The sequence below is a fragment of the Pristiophorus japonicus genome, chromosome 8 (genome assembly GCF_044704955.1).
Source record: "Pristiophorus japonicus isolate sPriJap1 chromosome 8, sPriJap1.hap1, whole genome shotgun sequence".
NCBI classification, from domain to species: Eukaryota; Metazoa; Chordata; class Chondrichthyes; family Pristiophoridae; genus Pristiophorus; species Pristiophorus japonicus.
The window spans coordinates 57,020,655-57,039,931 of record NC_091984.1 but is presented as its reverse complement, the minus strand read 5'-3'; the positions used below and the strand labels follow the sequence as shown (position 1 = coordinate 57,039,931).

Below are 19,277 nucleotides of genomic sequence, written 5' to 3'. Positions count from 1 at the left end.
TAATAAGTACCATGCATTATAAGAACGTAAGAACATAAGAATTAGGAACAGGAGTAGGCCATCTCGCCCCTCGAGCCTGCTCCGCCATTCAACAAGATCATGGCTGATCTGGCCGTGGACTCAGCTCCACTTACCCGCCCGCTCCCCATATGGCCGGAATCTTACCGGCATGGCGAGTGTTAGTTTGGAGGCGGGTCCGCTGTCAAAATGTCCACTCTGAACCCGCCTCCTTGTCAATTTCCCAAGTGCTGGCTCTGCCTGCGGTTTGCAGACCCAGCACTAAGCAACGTGTTAGTCAATTGAGATAGTTAAGAAGCTGCTTAAAGCTGCGTAACGATTTTTCCATGTTTTTTTACGAGGTTCCTGCCCCTCAGGGATCACGTCCGGTAAGTGTGTCAGTTTCTGAACAACTCTGGATTGGCTTGAATAGTTGACAGCTGCATAAGTGGTATAAAAGCTACCATTTCACAGCTATTCAATTTCCAATCTTTGAAGCTGAAGCCTTCAGGATTTGAAATATATCAGCTTTATGGAGGTTTGAACTGGTTGCAGTGAACTTTCTATCCAGTGTCACCTCCTTGGAGCAACCTTGCTCACCATTGACAGATTGGTCCTGTCATCTCAACTTCAGTTGCCATCTATTCCATCAGCATTAGGGCCTTTGAAAAAATCTTACCTTGGTCCTCAGATTCCCACCACAATCAGCCCCAACACCAACATCATTTGGCACACCAGCATCACGAAAAAACAAAAAGAAAGACTTATATTTATAGAGCGCCTTCACGTTCACCGGACGTCTCAAAGCAGTTTTACAGCCAATGAAGTACTTTTGGAGTATAGTCACTGTTGTAATATGGGAATGACAACACCACCACCAATGTTCTCTGCAATCACCTAATGCTGCACAGGACACAGGGCTTAAGCACCCGAGCATATTGCTATCCGGGATGCCAGCATGCACTCACCATGGCCAGATTTACTTCACTTGGCACTACATGATGCGCCAGGTTGGCACCACCCCACACCAACACCATAAAGCATCCCTACAATACCCAAGCCAATCCTTTCACACACCACCATTGAGGAGGTACCGTTATGTCTCACCATTCACTGCAACTCACTAAGCTGCTTCCAAAGGTGCGCACACATCGGTCCAAGAAGGCAAAGTGTTGAAAATAAAGATTTCAACGTTTGACAACCCATTAGCAGAAACTTTACATCAGCATTGGTGATAACACCCAAGTGCCTATCCTTGTGTGTTGTTAGTTGGTATGATATTAGACAAGGATGAGGGTAAGCATGAGGGGTGGCTTGTGAGATGGGGATGTAATAATGGAGAGAGAGATGGGTGGAGGTGCAAGTTTTGTTGGTGTGAGTCAGGATGTGCAGGAGTCGGGTACGGAAGGCAGAATGATGAGTGGCACAGCAGGATGAGGTTGAGTGGCTTTGCAGTAATGTTTAGTGATCCACTGAGATCATTGAAGGTTTTGCGCCACTGCAGCCAGGTCCTCCTGACGACATTCCTGCTTGTGCCCTCCTGTCCAAGTGCAACCAGACTGTGTTGGTCTCCTGGGGAGATCTCCTTAGAAACATAGAAAATAGATGCAGGAGTAGGCCATTCGGCCCTTTGAGCCTGCACCACTATTCAATAAGATCATGGCTGATCATTCATCTAAGTACCCCTTTCCTGCTTTCTCTCCATACCCCTTGATCCCTTTAGCCGTAAGGGCCACATCTAACTCCCTCTTGAATATATCCAACGAACTGGCATCAACAACTCTCTGTGGTAGAGAATTCCACAGGTTAACAACTCTCTGAGTGAAGAAGTTTCTCCTCATCTCCGTCCTAAATGGCTTACCCTTTATCCTTGGACTGTGACCCCTGGTTCTGGACTCCCCCAACATCGGGAACATTCTTCCTGCATCTCACCTGTCCAGTTTTGTCAGAATTTTATATGTTTCTATGAGATCCCCTCTCATTCTTCTAAACTCCAGTGAATACAGGCCCAGTCGATCCACTCTCTCCTCATATGTCAGTCCAGCCATCCCGGGAATCAGTCTGGTGAACCTTCGCCGCACTCCATCAATAACAAGAACGTCCTTCCTCCGATTAGGAGACCAAAATTGAATACAATATTCCAGGTGAGGCCTCACCAAGGCCCTGTACAACTGCAATAAGACCTCCCTGCCCCGATACTCAAATCCCCTAGCTATGAAGGCCAACATGCCATGCACCTGCATGCCAACCTTCAATGACGTACCATGACACCCGGGTCTCATTGCACCCCGCCTTTTCCTAATCTGCCGCCATTCAGATAATATTCTGCCGCCTTGTTTTTGCCACCAAAGTGGATAACCTCACATTTATCCACATTTTTCTGCATCTGCCATGCATTTGCCCACTCACCTAACCTGTCCAAGTCACCCTGCAGCCTCTTAGCATCCTCCTCACAGCGCTACCCAGCTTAGTGTCATCTGCAAACTTGGAGATATTACTCTCAATTCCTTCATCGAAATCATTAATGTATATTGTAAATAGCTGGGGTCCCAGCACTGAACCCTGCGACACCCCACTGGCCACTGCCTGCCATTCTGAAAAGGAACCGTTTATCCCGGCTCTCTGCTTCCTGTCTGCCAACCAGTTTTCTATCCACGTCAGTATATTACCCTCAATACCATGTGCTTTGATTTTGCACACCAATCTCTTGTGTGGGACCTTGTCAAAAGCCTTTTGAAAGTCCAAATACACCACATCCACTGGTTCTCCCTTGTCCAATCTACTAGTTACATCCTCAAAAAATTCTAGAAGATTTGTCAAGCATGATTTCCCTTTCATAAATCCATGCTGACTTGGACCGATCCTGTCACTGCTTTCCAAATGCGCGCTATTTCATCTTTAATAATTGATTCCAACATTTTCCCCACTACTGATGTCAGGTTAACCAGTCTATAATTCCGTGTTTTCTCTCTCCCTCCTTTTTTTAAAAAGAGGTGTTACATTAGCTACCCTCCAGTCCATAGGAACTGATCGAGTCGTGAGACTGTTGGAAAATGATCACGAATGCATCCACTATTTCTAGGACCACTTCCTTAAGTACTCTGGGATGCAGACTATCGGGCCCTGGGGATTTATCAGCCTTCAATCCCATCAATTTCCTGACTAATAAGGATTTCCTTCAGTTCCTCCTTCTCGCTAGACGCTCGGTCCCCTAGTATTTCCGGAAAGTTATTTGTATCTTCCTTAGTGAAGACAGAACGAAAGTTTTTGTTCAATTGGTCTGCTATTTCTTTATTCCCCATTATAAATTCACCTGATTCTGACTGCAAGGGACCTACGTTTGTCTTCATTAATCTTTTTCTCTTCACATATCTATAGAAGCTTTTGCAGTCAGTTTTTATGTTTCCAGCAAGCTTCCTCTCATACTCTATTTTCCCCCTCCGAATTAAACCCTTTATCCTCCTCTGCTGATTTCTAAATTTTTTCCAGTCCTCAGGTTTGCTGCTTTTTCTGGCCAATTTATATGCCTCTTCCTTGGGTGTTTAACACTATCTTTAACTTCCCTTGTTCGCCATGGTTGAGCCACCTTCCCCGTTTTATTGTTACTCCAGACAGGGATGTACAATTGTTGAAGTTTATTCATGTGATCTTTAAATGTTTACCATTGCCTATCCACCGTCAACCCTTTAAGTATCATTCGCCAGTCTATTCTAGCTAATTCATGTCTCATACCATCGAAGTTACCTTTCTTTAAGTTCAGGACCCTAGTCTCTGAATTAACTGTGTCACTCTCCATCCTTATCAAGAATTCTACCATGTTATGGTCACTCTTTCCCCAAGGGGCCTCACACAATAAGATTGCTAATTAGTCCTTTCTCGTTACACATCACCCAGTCTAGGATGGCCAGCCTTCTAATTGGTTCTTCGACATAATTGATCTAGAAAACCATCCCTAATACACTCCAGGAAATCCTCCTTCACCGTACTGCTACCAGTTTGGTTAGCCCAATCTATATGTAGATTAAAATCGCCCACGATAACTGCTGTATCTTCCTCCCATTGGAAAGGAAGAGACCTCCCTGCGTGTTGTGACTCCCTTCATAAGCATCTGGAGGGAGCCTGGGTGCGGACGTGCACCTTTTGAGTAGTGCTTGTCAGTGTTTGCAACATCTCAATGCTGCAGAACAATGACCAAACAACCGTCAAAATGAATGTGGACGCGGTCCCTTTAAGGAAATCGGCTGATGACGCATCATCAAATGATGTCATCAGACCCTCTTCCTTTTAATTGGCCGGGAATCTCGCAGGGTGGGCTTAACCAGCCCCATCCACGTAAAATCATTTGAACCAGGAGCGAGGCTCCAGCTCGCACCCAAAGTCTCCTGCCTCGCTCCCGATCCAGTATGAAAAATCGTGGCTTAACTATCTGCTATTGTCTCATTTCCACACTCCTTTATCGAGTAGGTAACCATGAGGGTATTGCTGCAGCTAGCTTGCTGACATTCTGTTCAGAATAGGACAAAAATTGATAAACTCCACAGCACGGCACATCACATTGTTGTATTATAGAACAGTAATACCACAAAGCATAGGGTTCCATACTACTGTCAGACATTTAAAAAAAAATAATTTTAGCAACCGTGAAGGACTGTTTTCCCGAACAAGTCTGCCTATTTTTAATGGTGCTTTTCACCACTTTATGAAATGTGGGTTGGGTCAAATTTGAACGTTTGTGCGAAGGTGGGAGTTAATCAGTACAGATTATTTGCAGAATTAAATCAGCTGTAGGTAAATAGAGATGATAATGAACAGTGACGGAGTTGGTATGTATAGAAATCGCTTTATAGTTTTGGATGTCAGTTTTGATTTTTATAAGTCAGATTGCTGAGTGTCTACATCTGAAATCCTGGACATGCCAACGTATTTTAGTTACTAGCTCGTGTATTTAATCAGACATGTCAGATTTTTTTTCTGATGACTACACTGACACTGGAAAGTCTCAAAGGGCTTTTAATGCAGGCTGTTGTGGATATATTGTCAAGCCTTGCATTGAGGTTATGCTGATGGGAGCCAAGTTTGGCTGCTGGATTCCTCATTTGGGATATAATGTGAGGGCTCCAGACAAACTGATTTAAACAGGCATTTTAAAATGTTATTTTATATTCCTGTGCCTAAACTTTGTCATTTACTTTCTGCAGTTTTTGTTAATTTCTTGAACATTTGGTGATATGTTGAATGGGACACGCCCACGCCACCCCCCCCCCCCCAAAAAAAAACCATTTGTGACATTGTCCTTGTGTCTTTTCTCCTTCAGGAAGTGGCGGAACACCAAGAAGAGAGTGATGATGAAGACACAGCATCGTCACTTGATTTCACACACTCAGCCACCAACTCGAATACTGATACTGTGGTCCTTCCTGTCCATTCTATCTGGGCCCCTCATCATTTTATACAACTAAATTAACTCAATTAAGTCTCCCCTCAATCTCCTCTATCCTCATTGCTAAAAGTCTCCAGTCCACGCAACATACTCATAAATCTCTCCTTTACCCTTTCTCGTGCAATCACATCTTTCCTGTAATGTGGTGACCAGGACTGCACGCAGTACTCTCGCTGTGGCCTGTGTTTTATACAGTTCAAACATAACCTCCCTGCTCTTGTATTCTATGCCTCGGCTAATATCCCATATGCCTTCTTTAACCACCTTATCTACCTGTTCTGCTACCTTCAGGGATCTGTGGACTTGCATTTCAAGGTCCCTTTATTCCACTACATTTCTTAGTGTCCTAACATGTATTCTCTTTCCTTGTTGGCCCTCCCCAAATACATTAACTCAGACTTCTCCGGATTGAATTCCATTTGCCACTGTTCTGCCCACCTGACCAGTCCATTGACATCTTCCTGTAGTCTGCAGCTTTCTTCTTCATTATCAACCATACAGGCCAATTTTTGTATCATCTGCAAACATCTTAATCATACCCCCTCCAGTCCAAATAATTGATATGAACCACAAAAAGCAAGGGACCTAGTACTGAGCCCTGCGGAACCCCACTGGAAACCGCCTTCCAGTCACAAACACCCATTGACCACTACCCTTTGATTTCTGCCTCTGAATCAATTTTGAGTCCAACTTGCCACTGAGCCTTGGATCCCATGGGGTTTTACATTTGTGACCAGTCTGTCATGTGGGACCTTATCAAAAACCTTGCTAAAATCCATTATCAAAATCACTGTTGTCATCGATCCTCCTTGTTACTACCTCAAAAAATTCAGTCGTTAGTCAGACACGACCTTCCCTGAACAAATCCATGCTGACTGTCCTTGATTAATCCGTATCTTGCTAAATGAAGATTTGTCCTGTCCCCCAGAATTTTTCAAAGTAATTTTCCCAGCACTGAAGTTGGGCTGACTGGCCTGTAATTACTCGGTCTATCCCTTTCTCCCTTTTTAAACAACGGGTCAACGTTTGCAGTCCTCCGGCGCCACACCTGTAGCCAGAGAGGATTGGCAAATGATAATCAGAGCCTCTGCTATTTTCCCCCCTCGCTTCTCTTAATAGCCTGGGATACATTTCATCCGGGCCTGGGGATTTATCCATTTTCAAAGATGCTAAACCCCTTAATACTCACTCTCTAGCTATGTTTCTTTCATCTAATATTTCGCATCCCCCTGCCAAGCTAGTTTAAGCCCTCCTTAACAGCACGAGCAACCCCCCCCCCCCCCACCACATCAAGGATATTGGTCCCGGCACTGTTGAGGTGCAACCCATCCGGCTTGTACAGGTACCACCTCCCCTGGAAATGGTCCCAATGCCTGAGGAATCTAAAGCCCTCCCTCCTACACCATCCCTCCAGCCACGCATTCATTTGCTCTATCCTCCTATTTCTGTACTCACTAGCATGTGGCATCCGAGATTACTACCTTTTGAGGTCCTGCATTTTAATATCTTTTCTAGCTCCCTAAAATCTGCCTGCAGGACCTTATCCCTCTTTCTGTCTCTTAATTTTCCTCATAAAACACCTGTGAAGCGCCGTGGCATATTTCACGACGTTAATGGCGCTATATAAATACAAGTTGTTGTTTCTACCTATGTCATTGGTGCCGATATGGACCACAACCTCCTCAATGTCTTGCAGCTGTTCAGTGACATCCTTGACCCTGGCACCAGAGAGGCAACATATTATTCTGGAGTCATGTCTGTGGCCGCAGAAGCATCTGTCTGTTCTCCCTAACTATTGAATCCACTACCACTATTGCTCTTCACTCTTCTTCCTCTTTGGCCCCCCTCCCCCCCAACCACCCATGGTGCTGTGGACTTGGCTCTGGCTGCACTCCCCTGAGGAGCCATCGTCTTCACTGGTATCCAGAACTGAAAACCGATTAGTGAGCGAGATGCACTTGGGACTCCTGCCTGGTCCTCCTTGTCTGTCTGGTGGTCACCCATTCCCTCTCTGCCTGCACACTCTTAAACTGCGGGGTGACTACCTCCTGCACTGTGCTATCCACAAAGTTCTCCGCCTCGCAGATGTTCTGCAGTGGCGCTAGCTCGGAAACCCGGAGCTTGAGCTGCTCTAGCTGGCGACACTTGCTGCACTCGTGGTCGCCCAACACTTCCCACATGGCACAGGATATGCATTCCACGGGATTGAGCTGCCCTGCCATGCATCTATTTATTAGATTATTAACTAAAGTTTTTAATATATCCCTCTACACCTAACTTCGAAATAAGAAAAGACAGCAGTGATACTCACCAATTAATCACCTGCTGTCCTGTGACGTCCCTCCTTGATTTCTTTTTGTTTTTTTTGCTCTCTTTCTCCCCGCCCTAGGGCCTCCGCTGTTCCTTATACCTGCTCCACTCTTGCTGACTTCGCGCCTCCGATGCTCCTTATACCCGCTGCTCTCCGGCCTCCGCTGCTCCTTAAAGCCGCGTCACTCTCGCTGCTGTCGGGCCCCTGCTGCTCCTTATACCCGCGCAGCTTTCGCGGTGCTCTTGCCACTCTCTGGCCTCCGCTGCTCTCTCTCCCAAAATCTGTTGCTCTAATATTTTAATGATATTCCAGATGTATGCTGCCCACATGTGCGTAGGTTGTTCACGGGAGTCATGAGCCATGTTGTCAGCGGGTAGCCCTTGTTGCCCAGTAGCCACCCTTTGGTTTGACGTGGTGGCAGCTGGCACAGTGGATTGCTGCAGAATGAAGGCATCGTGACTGCTGCCAGGATACCAGGCATTGACCTGCATGATGATGATACACCAGCTGGACATTGAGGGAGTGGAATCACTTTTGGTTCTGGCAGAGTTGACATGTGGCTCCTGCAAAGCAATGTGCATTCATTCAGTGGCACCCTGCACTGTAGAGAAGCTTGCAATCTTAGCAAAGCCATATGCTCGCTCTGCCTACTTATCTCTGGCAAGAGAAAATTCAATGTACTCTTTGAATAGAGAACCTCAGTGACCTCCCTTACCCAACAGTGGACAGCAAACTGCATGATGTTGCATATATAATCCAGCTCCAGCCTGGAAGCAGCCAGACGCAGAAAGATTCATTGCCATGGTCACCTTGCAGCCACTGGTAATGCGGTCCTTGCCATGCTCTGAAGTGACGGTTGTGGCTGTAGTAGGTGGCATATTTCAGTGTGGCCGTCCTTACTGAAGCACAGACGTCTCACACATTGTTGCTCACTGAGGTTTCAGTAAAAGAATTGATGCCTGAACACTGGGCGGATGAGGCTTTCTGCTGAGAGCTCTTCTTCTTCTTCTCCTCCTCCTCCTCCTCCTGCCATCAGCTTGTCCTGCTCTGTGTGACCTTTGTTCATTCTCCAAGTCATGTTCCAAGTGGAATGTCTACTTGTGTGCACATGTCTGGCAGAAAGGGGTTTGTGCAGAAGCCTTGAAATCAGGAAAAAGTCCTTCAGCACCTGCAAACAACACTCCCTGCAGACCCTTGCAACATGAAACAACTATAGAAAGCACCAAACACTTGTCGAATCGTGGCAACAGCCAGAAGAAATCAACCAGCAACCAACCTTTAAGAAATTGAAGATCCCTTTAAAGAATGCTGGTAGGATGTCTTTTATGTTGCTGAATGCTTGTTCAGCCGTGCGAGCGTAAGAGTGCAACGGTGAGCTCCAAAATGGCACCGCTGCCATCGCATCAGCATTGCATGACATCAATTGATGTCGTGATCTGCCTGCTTTGCATACAACAGGCAGATGTTAGCTGTGCACGCTAACGCCCTCACCAGTAAGGCATCCAGCACAATTCGCCCCACAAGTGTGCCTGTGTGCATCAGACATCATTTTGGCACCCAAACGGAACACATAACGCCCGAACAAAGGGTTCTAATGATCTCAATTTTGCACCGTAAAAGTTTAATTGTTTGGTCAGGGAATTTTGCAGATTGGAAAGGAATGTACAAGTTAACTTTGGACTGCAGCTCAGAAGTACTCCAATATTTTAATACTGTTCCAGATATTAAACACTGACGTTTGGGTATAGTAGATGTACTGTTTTTGCAATATTAATAATAGTTGACTACTTTTGATATTGGATGAGCTCTAAACGACTTGTAAATTTATGCCCAGGTGACGGCTCCTTTGCTTTGGGATGACATTTTCAGTTTAAAATGAGGCCTGTTTTTTTTAGTAAAATGATTGTAAAATTTTCTTCCAAGTCTACTCTCTGATCTAGTATTTGGTGCTTGATAGATTTGTACATACCTCTATTGATTCTTTCACAGATGCCTTTATGTCAGATTTTCTTTAATGTATAAAGAATGTTTAGGGCAAATTTAATAGACAACTATTGAATCATCATGTTTTGCTTGCCATTGTGTCTGTCAGTAATTTTTCTATCTGGAAGATTGAGATTTCCACTGAGCAACTCATCTTTTGTTGTTCTATTTTTGATTGGGAAAGGTTTCTAAAGGAACAGTGAGCTTCTTGTACATGTAAACCTGAAGGAGCTCGATGCATTACCTGGCATATATAGCTTTGCTCAGTTGGATACATATTAAGGATACTAAAAACATATACTGAATAACTGATACAATTAAGGACCTTTCAGTATATGTACAATAATGATTATGAAGTGCTTTCTTCAAAAAAAAATCATATTCATCCATCCATATTGGGAGCATATGCACTTTCCAGTATTTATAAAGGTGATGGTGAACAGCTCCTCTCTAAATATTTGTGTATTGAAATACATCTTCAACTTTCTTCATATGTACATGCATTTCTTGTACTTAATGTTAAAGTAGTATGTTGAAATAGACCCAAGTGTTATGTTTGTAAATACTTAAATCCTTTTAAGTACAGGGTACTGAATTTTCAAGGCATGTCTCCAGAATTAATTCTCTCTTTTATCTATATCTCACAAACATATTGCGTCATATTAAAAAGGTTCAAATGGGGCAAATGCAAGTAAGATGTGCATTTTACCTTTGTGGAAATTAATATGCAACAGTACCATGTTCTGTTTTGCAGCGACATGGAATCTGAACTACTGCTTTTCTTTCAACAATTCTTCAATTGAAGGGTTTATCCTCTGTTGCAGAAAGTTCCTATTTATTTTAAGTAGTAGTGAAATGAATTTTGGGCAGGAGGATTCATATGCATCTTAACTTACTATCTGACATTGGTCTTCACATAATTGCGTTTTGCTTATTATTCAAGATATGTATTTTAAGTACAGTATTGACAAAAAGTATGTTGGTGACTTGTACTGCAGTTTTTGGAAGACTACAATTTTCCACCTGAATTATATTGTTTTGCTTTATTGCAGGTATTACTGGAAATGCAAGGGTTACACTGAAAGTACCAGAGAAAGCATTTTTGTTTTGCTGCGGAGAATCAAAAGATATATGAATATTTACTAAGCTTGTCAATTTTAACATGCTCAGCTTTGAAAAATGAAAAGCAAAAGTTAATTTGACAAATTTGAAAAAGATTGACTTGCAAACTTTAAATTCTTGCAAGGAGACTGAAGCATTAAAGTTGTTATTGTATTGGTTGGCTACATATTTGGATATGCTTAGGTAGATGTTAGATTTAGAATTATACTGTTACGCAACTACTCAGATGCCTTTAAAATCACTGTAAGGGCTTTCAGAAGTGCACACAGTGTATCCTAGAGCCAGCTATAAAAATGATGGATATGGGAAGAAACAAAAAAATGATGAGGCTAAATTCGTAAATGTGAGAATCCAATATTTCACGTTCATGAAATATAATCTGGGTACACCTATTCTTTTATTTCTGGTAATGTTGTATTCAAATCATTGTTGACAAACTAGTAGCTAATTTGTTTTATGTAATGTAGTTTTTTTTCTTTTCCGTCTGGGGCATTTCACACAACATTAATGAGGTGAGCGTAGTTCTTCTTGCTCTCAGATTTAAAAAAAATAGCTGGTGTAGGTTTTAAGTTTATTTTGTGTATTTGGAAAAAGGAGATAGTAAAATGAGCAGCTGAGGTGGGATTGAGGTGCAGGCAAGCACGTAGTGCTGCTTCTGGTGCTCAGTGACCAGATCACCCTGCAAGCTCTTCCGACAGTTTGCAAACCTGCCTTGGGGAGAACAGGAAGCTCCAGTGCTGGAAACATCAAAGTTGAGGGCCCACAGAGCTCTGCTTGGAGGTAAGATATTTCTTCATGAGCTTGTATTACTTTAGGTTTAACGTTCTGCGAACTGAATTTACTTGCAGTTTTCAAATAATGCACTTGTTTTCTGTTACATAACGATTTTCTGTAAATTTCTCACCTTCAATATTACATAGTAGAATTAGTGAAATTCTTGTATCCACAGAATTTCTTTGTTCATGTGCTCTGAAACATTAAAATATCAAGTTTATCACTTCTGCACTAATTTAGATCAAAAAAAATTATTCTTGGCTTGTAAATTTAACTCATTTTAAATAGCTAAATGAGAGTTTGGTGGTAAATTGCTGCTTGTTACTTGCTAGAATGTTCACTTATTGTAAAGTACAAAAAGTTCAACAGTATGGCTGCCACCTGTTGTAATTTGCCGAAACATGAAAACTTGCTATATGGATTATCACTTAGTTTGCACCTTGTATTGCTTTAAGAAATGACCACACTAACCTGAATGTTCTTTTTGTAACAGTCCCAAGGTACAGTACAGAGAATTTTAATTAACTCTGTAGTAATAGCGCAATCATTATGGGGCATCATTGATGGCTGCTACCAGACTCAAAACAGAAAAAAGACCCCCATAAAATTTACAATATACGTCATTTTAAACTTCGACATCTGAACTGCTTGGCTATCTATCTTGCAATTTTTAAAAATTCATTCCTGGGATGTGGGCATGCCAGCAAGGCCAGCATTTATTGCCCATTCCTAATTGCCCTTGAGAAGGTGGTGGTGAACCGCTGCAGTCCATTTGGTGAAGGTAATCCCACAATGCTGTTTGGGAGGAAGTTCTAGAATTTTGACCCAGCGACGATGAAGGAACGGTGATATGTTTCCAAGTCAGGATGGTGTGTAACTTGGAGGGGAACTTGCCGGTGATTGTGTTCCTATGCGCCTGCTGCCCTTGTCCTTCTCGGTGGAAGAGGTCATCGGTTTGGGAGGTGCTCTCGAAGAAGTCTTGGCGAATTACTGCAGTGCCCTTTGTAAATGGTACTCACTGCAGCCATGGTGCGCCGGTGATGGAGGTAGTGAATCTTTAAGATGGTGGATGGGATGCAGATCAAGTGAACTGCTTTATCCTGGATGGTGTCAAGCTACTTGAGTGTTGTTGGAGCTGCACTCATCCAGGCAAGTGAAAACTATTCCATCACACTCCTGACTTGTGCCTTGTAGATGGCAGAAAGGCTTTCGGGAGCTGAAGCAGTCGCCGCAGAATACCCTGCTTATGACCTGCTCATGTAGCCACAGTATATAAGAAACATAAGAACATATGGCTGGTCCTGTTTAGTTTCTGGTCAGTGGTGACTCCTAGAATGTTATGGTGGGGGATTCAGCGATGGTAATGCTGTTGAATGTCATGGGGCGCAGGTTAGACTGTCTCTTGTTGGACTTCGTCATTGTCTGGCACTTGTGTGGTGCGAATGTTACTTGCCACTTATCAGCCCAAGCCTTGATGCATGCGGGCATGGACGGCTTCATTATCTGGGGAGTTGTGAATGGAGCTGAACAGCGTGCAATCATCAGCGAACATCTCCACTTCAGACCTTGTGGTAGAGGAATGTTCATCGATGAAGCAGCTGAAGATGGTTGGGTCTAGGACACTGCCCTGAGGAACTCCTGCAGCGATGACATAGGGCTGAGATGATTGACCTGCAACAACCACAACCATCTTCCTTTGTGCTAGGTAGGACTCCAGCCAGTGGAGAGTTTTCCTCCTGATTCCCATTGACTTCAATTATACTAGGGCTGGTTGATTCCGCACTCGGTCAAATGCTGTCTTGATGTCAAGGGCAGTCGCTCTCACCTCAACTCTGGTATTCGGCTCTTTTGTTCATATTTGGATCAAGGCTGTAATGAGGTCTGGAGCTGAAAGGTCCTGGCGGAACCCAAACTGAGCATCGATGAACAGATTATTGGTGAGCAAGTGTCGCTTAATAGCACTATCAACGACACCTTCCATCACTTTGCTGATGATTGAGAGTAGACTGATGGAGTGGTAATTAGCAAGATTGGATTTGTCCTGCTTTTTGAGGACACACCTGGGTAGTTGTCCACATTGTTGGGTAGATGCCAGTGTTGTAGCTGTACTGGAACAGCTTGGCTAGAGGTGCGGTTACTTCTGGAGCACAAGTCTTCAGCATGACAGCTGGAATGTTGTTGCGGCCCATAGCCTTTGCTGTATCCACTGCATTCAAGCGTTTCTTGATGTCACGTGGAATGAATCGAATTAGCTGAAGACTGGCTTCTGTGATGTTGGGGACGTCGGGAGGAGGCTGATGTCAATCCACTCAGCACATCTGGCTCAATATGGTTGAGAAAGCTTCAGCTTTGTCTTTTGCACTTGCATGCTGGACTCCGCCATCATTGAGCATGGAGTCACCTCCTCCTGTTAGTTGTTTAATTGTCTACCGCCATTGACGATTGGATGTGGCAGGACTGCAGAGCTTTGATCTGATCTATTGATTATGGGATCGCTTAGCTCTGCCTATAGCATGCTGTTTTCGCTGTTTAGCGTGTATGTAGTCCTGTGTTGCAGCTTCCCCAGGTTGGCACCTCATTTTTAGTTACGCCTGACGCTGCTCCTGGCATGCTCTTCTGCACTTCTCATTGAACCAGTGTTGGTCCTCTGATGGTAATGGTAGAGTGAGGGATATGCTGGATCATGAGGTTACAGATTGTGGTGGAATACAATTCTGCTTCTGCTGATGGCCCACAGCGCCTCATGGATGCCCAGTATTGAGCTACTAGATCTGTTCTGAATCTATCCCATTTAGCACAGGTCGTCTCACACAATACGATGGAGGGTGTCCTCAGTGTGAAGACTTGTCTCCACAAGGATTGTGCGGTAGCCACTGCTACCAATGCTGTCACTGTCTTTGCTTCAGTTCCACTCATAACAAAAACTTTTGTTTTGGAATTGGTAACAAAATATATTGGAAGTTCTCAGTATTGTAGTTGGCGGAGCTCAATAAAAGCCAGCAGAATTTTTAAATTGATGAATATTTCTTTATCCTACCTTGCCAAAAAAAAACAAGCAATCCTCCAGTTCAGCACAGGGGTTTTGTTCCTTCGTCAATCATGAGAACATAAGAATTCGGTACAGGAGAAGGCATTCGGCCCCTCGAGCCTGCTCTGCCATTCAATGGGATCATGGCTGATCTACCTCCGCTGCACTATCCCCACATCTCTCGATTCCACAAGTAGTGCAGGAAGGGTGACCAAATGCTAAGATTTTTTTTTCTCTCCCAAGATTCAACAGCCACTTGCAAAACTTGGCTTTATGGGGTTATGTCTACAGAGACGAGTATCTATTTAAGTGAATACTTTTTTTGCCTAGATTAGTCATTTTATTATATGGTTTGGGGTGATAAATTATAGACGGAGAACTGACTAAGAGGTTAATATGAAGAAATATTACTTCTAATAGGATTATTCCTTTTTCACATGTGTAAGTGTATCAATGCATTCATTCAGGTCAATTAGAGATATTTGCTTATTTCATCTTTACACTATTTTATTTTTGTAGGATCCTGGCCATGAGGTTTGATACCTCACTCCGCTGACACAAGACACTGGACCTAAATGGCGCAGCATGACTTTGTTCCTGCTTGGCTTAATTTTTCCACATCTCAGTCTTCAACCAAGGTCTGCTGCAATATTTGGCCTTTTAGATATTATTCTGTTTTATTTTAAATGCATGTTTTGCTCAAAAAATAGTTTAATTGTAGTGAGAAAACCTTAGCATAGTTTCTGTTGAAGCTGCAGGATAGATTGTTGTAGTATTTGGAAGTCTGAAGCCATTGTCTTTTGGTCCCAGTCACAGACTTCGTTCCCTGACCACCGTTTTCATCCCTGGCAACTGTTTTAAGTTGAGTCAGTCTGTTCACAACCTTGGTTTTGTGTTTTACTCTGAGATGAGATTCCAACCACATATCGGCTCCATCACCAAGACAGCCTACTTCCACCTCCATTACATTGCCCGACTCCGACCCTGCCTCAGCTCATAAGAACATAAGAATTAGGAACAGGAGTAGGCCATCTCGCCCCACGAGCCTGCTCCGCCATTCAACAAGATCATGGCTGATCTGGCCGTGGACTCAGCTCCACTTACCCGCCCGCTCCCCGTAACCCTTAATTCCCTTAGTGGTTAAAAATCTATTTATCTGTGACTTGAATACATTCAATGAGCTCGCCTCAACTGCTTCCTTGGGCAGAGAATTCCACAGATTCACAACCCTCTGGGAGAAGAAATTCCTTCTCAACTCGGTTTTAAATTAGCTCCCCCGTATTTTGAGGCTGTGCCCCCTAGTTCCAGTCTCCCCGACCAGTGGAAACAACCTCTCTGCCTCTATCTTGTCTATCCCTTTCATTATTTTAAATGTTTCTATAAGATCACCCCTCATCCTTCTGAACTCCAACGAGTAAAGACCCAGTCTACTCAATCTATCATCATAAGGTAACCCCGTCATCTCCAGAATCAGCCTAGTGAATTGTCTCTGTACCCCCTCCAAAGCTAGTATATCCTTCCTTAAGTAAGGTGACCAAAACTGCATGCAGTACTCCAGGTGCGGCCTCACCAATACCCTATACAGTTGCAGCAGGACCTCCCTGCTTTTGTACTCCATCCCTCTCGCAATGAAGGCCAACATTCCATTCGCCTTCCTGATTACCTGCTGCACCTGCAAACTAACTTTTTTGGGATTCATGCACAAGGAACAAAAAAAAACCACAAAAAAAAAGGGGCCTTGTAAATGTCTGGTGTGTCATCCAGGTCGGGTGGCACCGATTAATGTTTTATGTTTTTCAGATAAACTCCAAAAAGAGTTTCATGCACAAGGACCCCCAGGTCCCTCTGCACCGCAGCATATTATAATTTCTCCCCATTCAAATAATATTCCCTTTTACTGTTTTTTTTTTTCCCCAAGGTGGATGACCTCACATTTTCCGACATTGTATTCCATCTGCCAAACCTTAGCCCATTCGCTTAACCTATCTAAATCTCTTTGCAGCCTCTCTGTGTCCTCTACACAGCCCGCTTTCCCACTAATCTTTGTGCCATCTGCAAATTTTGTTACACTACACTCTGTCCCCTCTTCCAGGTCATCTATGTATATTGTAAACAGTTGTGGTTCCAGCACCAATCCCTGTGGCACACCACTAACCACAGATTTCCAACTCGAAAAGGACCCATTTATCCCGACTCTCTGCTTTCTGTTCGCAAGCCAATTCTCTATCCATGTTAATACATTTCCTCTGACTCCGCGTACCTTTATCTTCTGCAGTAACTTTTTGTGTGGCAGCTTATCGAATGCCTTTTGGAAATCTAAATACACCACATCCATCGGTACTCCTCTATCCACCATGCTCGTGATATCCTCAAAGAATTCCAGTAAATTAGTTACACATGATTTCCCCTTCATGAATCCATGTTGCGTCTGCTTGATTGCACTATTCCTATCTAGATGTCCCGCTATTTCTTCCTTAATGATAGTTTCAAGCATTTTCCCCACTACAGATGTTAAACTAACTGGCCTATAGTTACCTGCCTTTCGTCTGCCCCCTTTTTTAAACAGAGGCGTTACATTAGCTGCTTTCCAATCCGCTGGTACGTCCCCAGAGTCCAGAGAATTTTGGTAGATCATAACGAATGCATCTGCTATAACTTCTGCCATCTCTTTTAATACCCTGGGATGCATTTCATCAGGACCAGGGGACTTGTCTACCTTGAGTCCCATTAGCCTGTCCAGCACTACCCCCCTAGTGATAGTGATTATCTCAGGGTTCTCCCTTCCCACATTCCCGTGACCAGCAATTTTTGGCATGGTTTTTGTGTCTTCCACTGTGAAGACCGAAGCAAAATAATTGCTTGAGGTCTCAGCCATTTCCACATTTCCCATTATTAAATCCCCCTTCTCATCTTCTAAGGGACCAACATTTACTTTAGTCATTCTTTTCCATTTTATATATCTGTAAAAGCTTTTACGATCTGTTTTTATGTGTTGCGCAAGTTTACTTTCGTAATCTATCTTTCCTTTCTTTATTGCTTTCTTAGTCATTCTTTGCTGTCATTTAAAATTTTCCCAATCTTCTAGTTTTCCACTAATCTTGGCCACCTGATGCGCATTGGTTTTTAATTTGATACTCTCCTTTATTTCCTTGGTTATCCACGGCTGGTTGTCCCTTCTCTTACCGCCCTTTTTCACTGGAATATATTTTTGTTGAGCACTATGAAAGAGCCCCTTAAAAGTCCTCCACTGTTCCTCAATTGTGCCACCGTTTAGTCTGTGTTTCCAGTCTACTTTAGCCAACTCTGCCCTCATCCCACTGTAGTCCCCTTTGTTTAAGCATAGTACGCTCGTTTGAGACACTACTTCCTCACCCTCGATCTGTATTACAAATTCAACCATACTGTGATCACTCATTCCGAGAGGATCTTTTACTCGGAGATCGTTTATTATTCCTGTCTCATTACACAGGACCAGATCTAAGATCGCTTGCTCCCTTGTAGGTTCTGTAACATACTGTTGTAAGAAACAATCCCGTATGCATTCTATGAATTCCTCCTCAAGGTTACCCTGTGCGATTTGATTTGACCAATCGATATGTAGGTTAAAATCCCCCATGATTACTGCCGTTCCTTTTTCACATGCCTCCATTATTCCCTTGATTATTGCCTGCCCCACAGTGAAGTTGTTATTTGGGGGCCTATAAACTATGCCCACCAGTGACTTTTTCCTACTTGCTATCTCTAATCTCCACCCACAATGATTCAACATTTTGTTCATTAGAGCCAATATCGTCTCTCACAATTGCCCTGATATCTTCCTTGATTAACAGAGCTACCCCACCTCCTTTCCCTTCTTGTCTATCTTTCTGAATTGTCAGATACCCCTGTATGTTTAATTCCCAGTCTTGGCCACCCTGCAACCATGTTTCTGTAATGGGCAACAAATCATACCCATTTGTAATGATTTGTGCCGTCAACTCATTTACTTTATTTCGAATGCTGCGTGCGTTTAGGTAGAGTGTTTTAATACTAGTTTTTAAACCATGATTTTTAGTTTTGACCCCTCCTATTCATACATATTGTCCCTTCCTATCACCTTGTGGTTTACATTTACCCCAGTGCTACTCTGCTCTGTTGCCTCCTGCCTTTTGCATTCTTTCTTGGGGTCCTGTTCATCTGCGCTCATCTGCTGGTGAATCCACATCCATGCCTTTGTTACCTGTAGACTTGACTAATGCAATGCTCTCATGGCCGGCCTCCCATCTTCCACTCTGCATAAACTTGTGCTCATTCAAAACTTTACTGCCCGTATCTTAACTTGCACCAAGTTCTGTTCCCCCATCAACCCTGTGCTTGCTGACCCACACTGGCTTTCGGTCCGACAACTCCTCAATTTTAAAATCCTCGTCCTTGTTTTCAAATCCCTCCCTGGCCTCGCCCATTCCTACCTCTGTAATCTCCTCAAGCACTACAAGCCTTCGAGATCTCTGCCCTCCTCCAATTCTGGCCGCTTGCATATCCCTGACTTTAATCACGACACCATTGGCGTCTGTGCTTTCAGCTGCCTTGGTCCTCAGCTCTGGAATTCCCTCCCTTAACCTTTCTGCCTCTCCAGGCTGACA

The 19,277-nt window shown here is 43.6% G+C and overlaps 1 protein-coding gene across 6 annotated transcripts in view; it reads left to right on the top strand.

Moving 5' to 3' along the window:
* Positions 1-19,277, top strand: part of gpbp1l1 (GC-rich promoter binding protein 1-like 1) — a 107,498-nt gene that overhangs the window by 18,306 nt on the left and 69,915 nt on the right. For all 6 annotated transcript variants that reach the window (XM_070886826.1, XM_070886823.1, XM_070886824.1 and 3 more), the window contains exons 2-3: positions 10,784-11,633; positions 15,175-15,293. In XM_070886826.1, coding sequence (XP_070742927.1) covers positions 15,231-15,293 — 63 coding nt within the window. In that variant the 5' untranslated portion in view covers positions 10,784-11,633; positions 15,175-15,230. The remainder of the gene's footprint in view (positions 1-10,783; positions 11,634-15,174; positions 15,294-19,277) is intronic.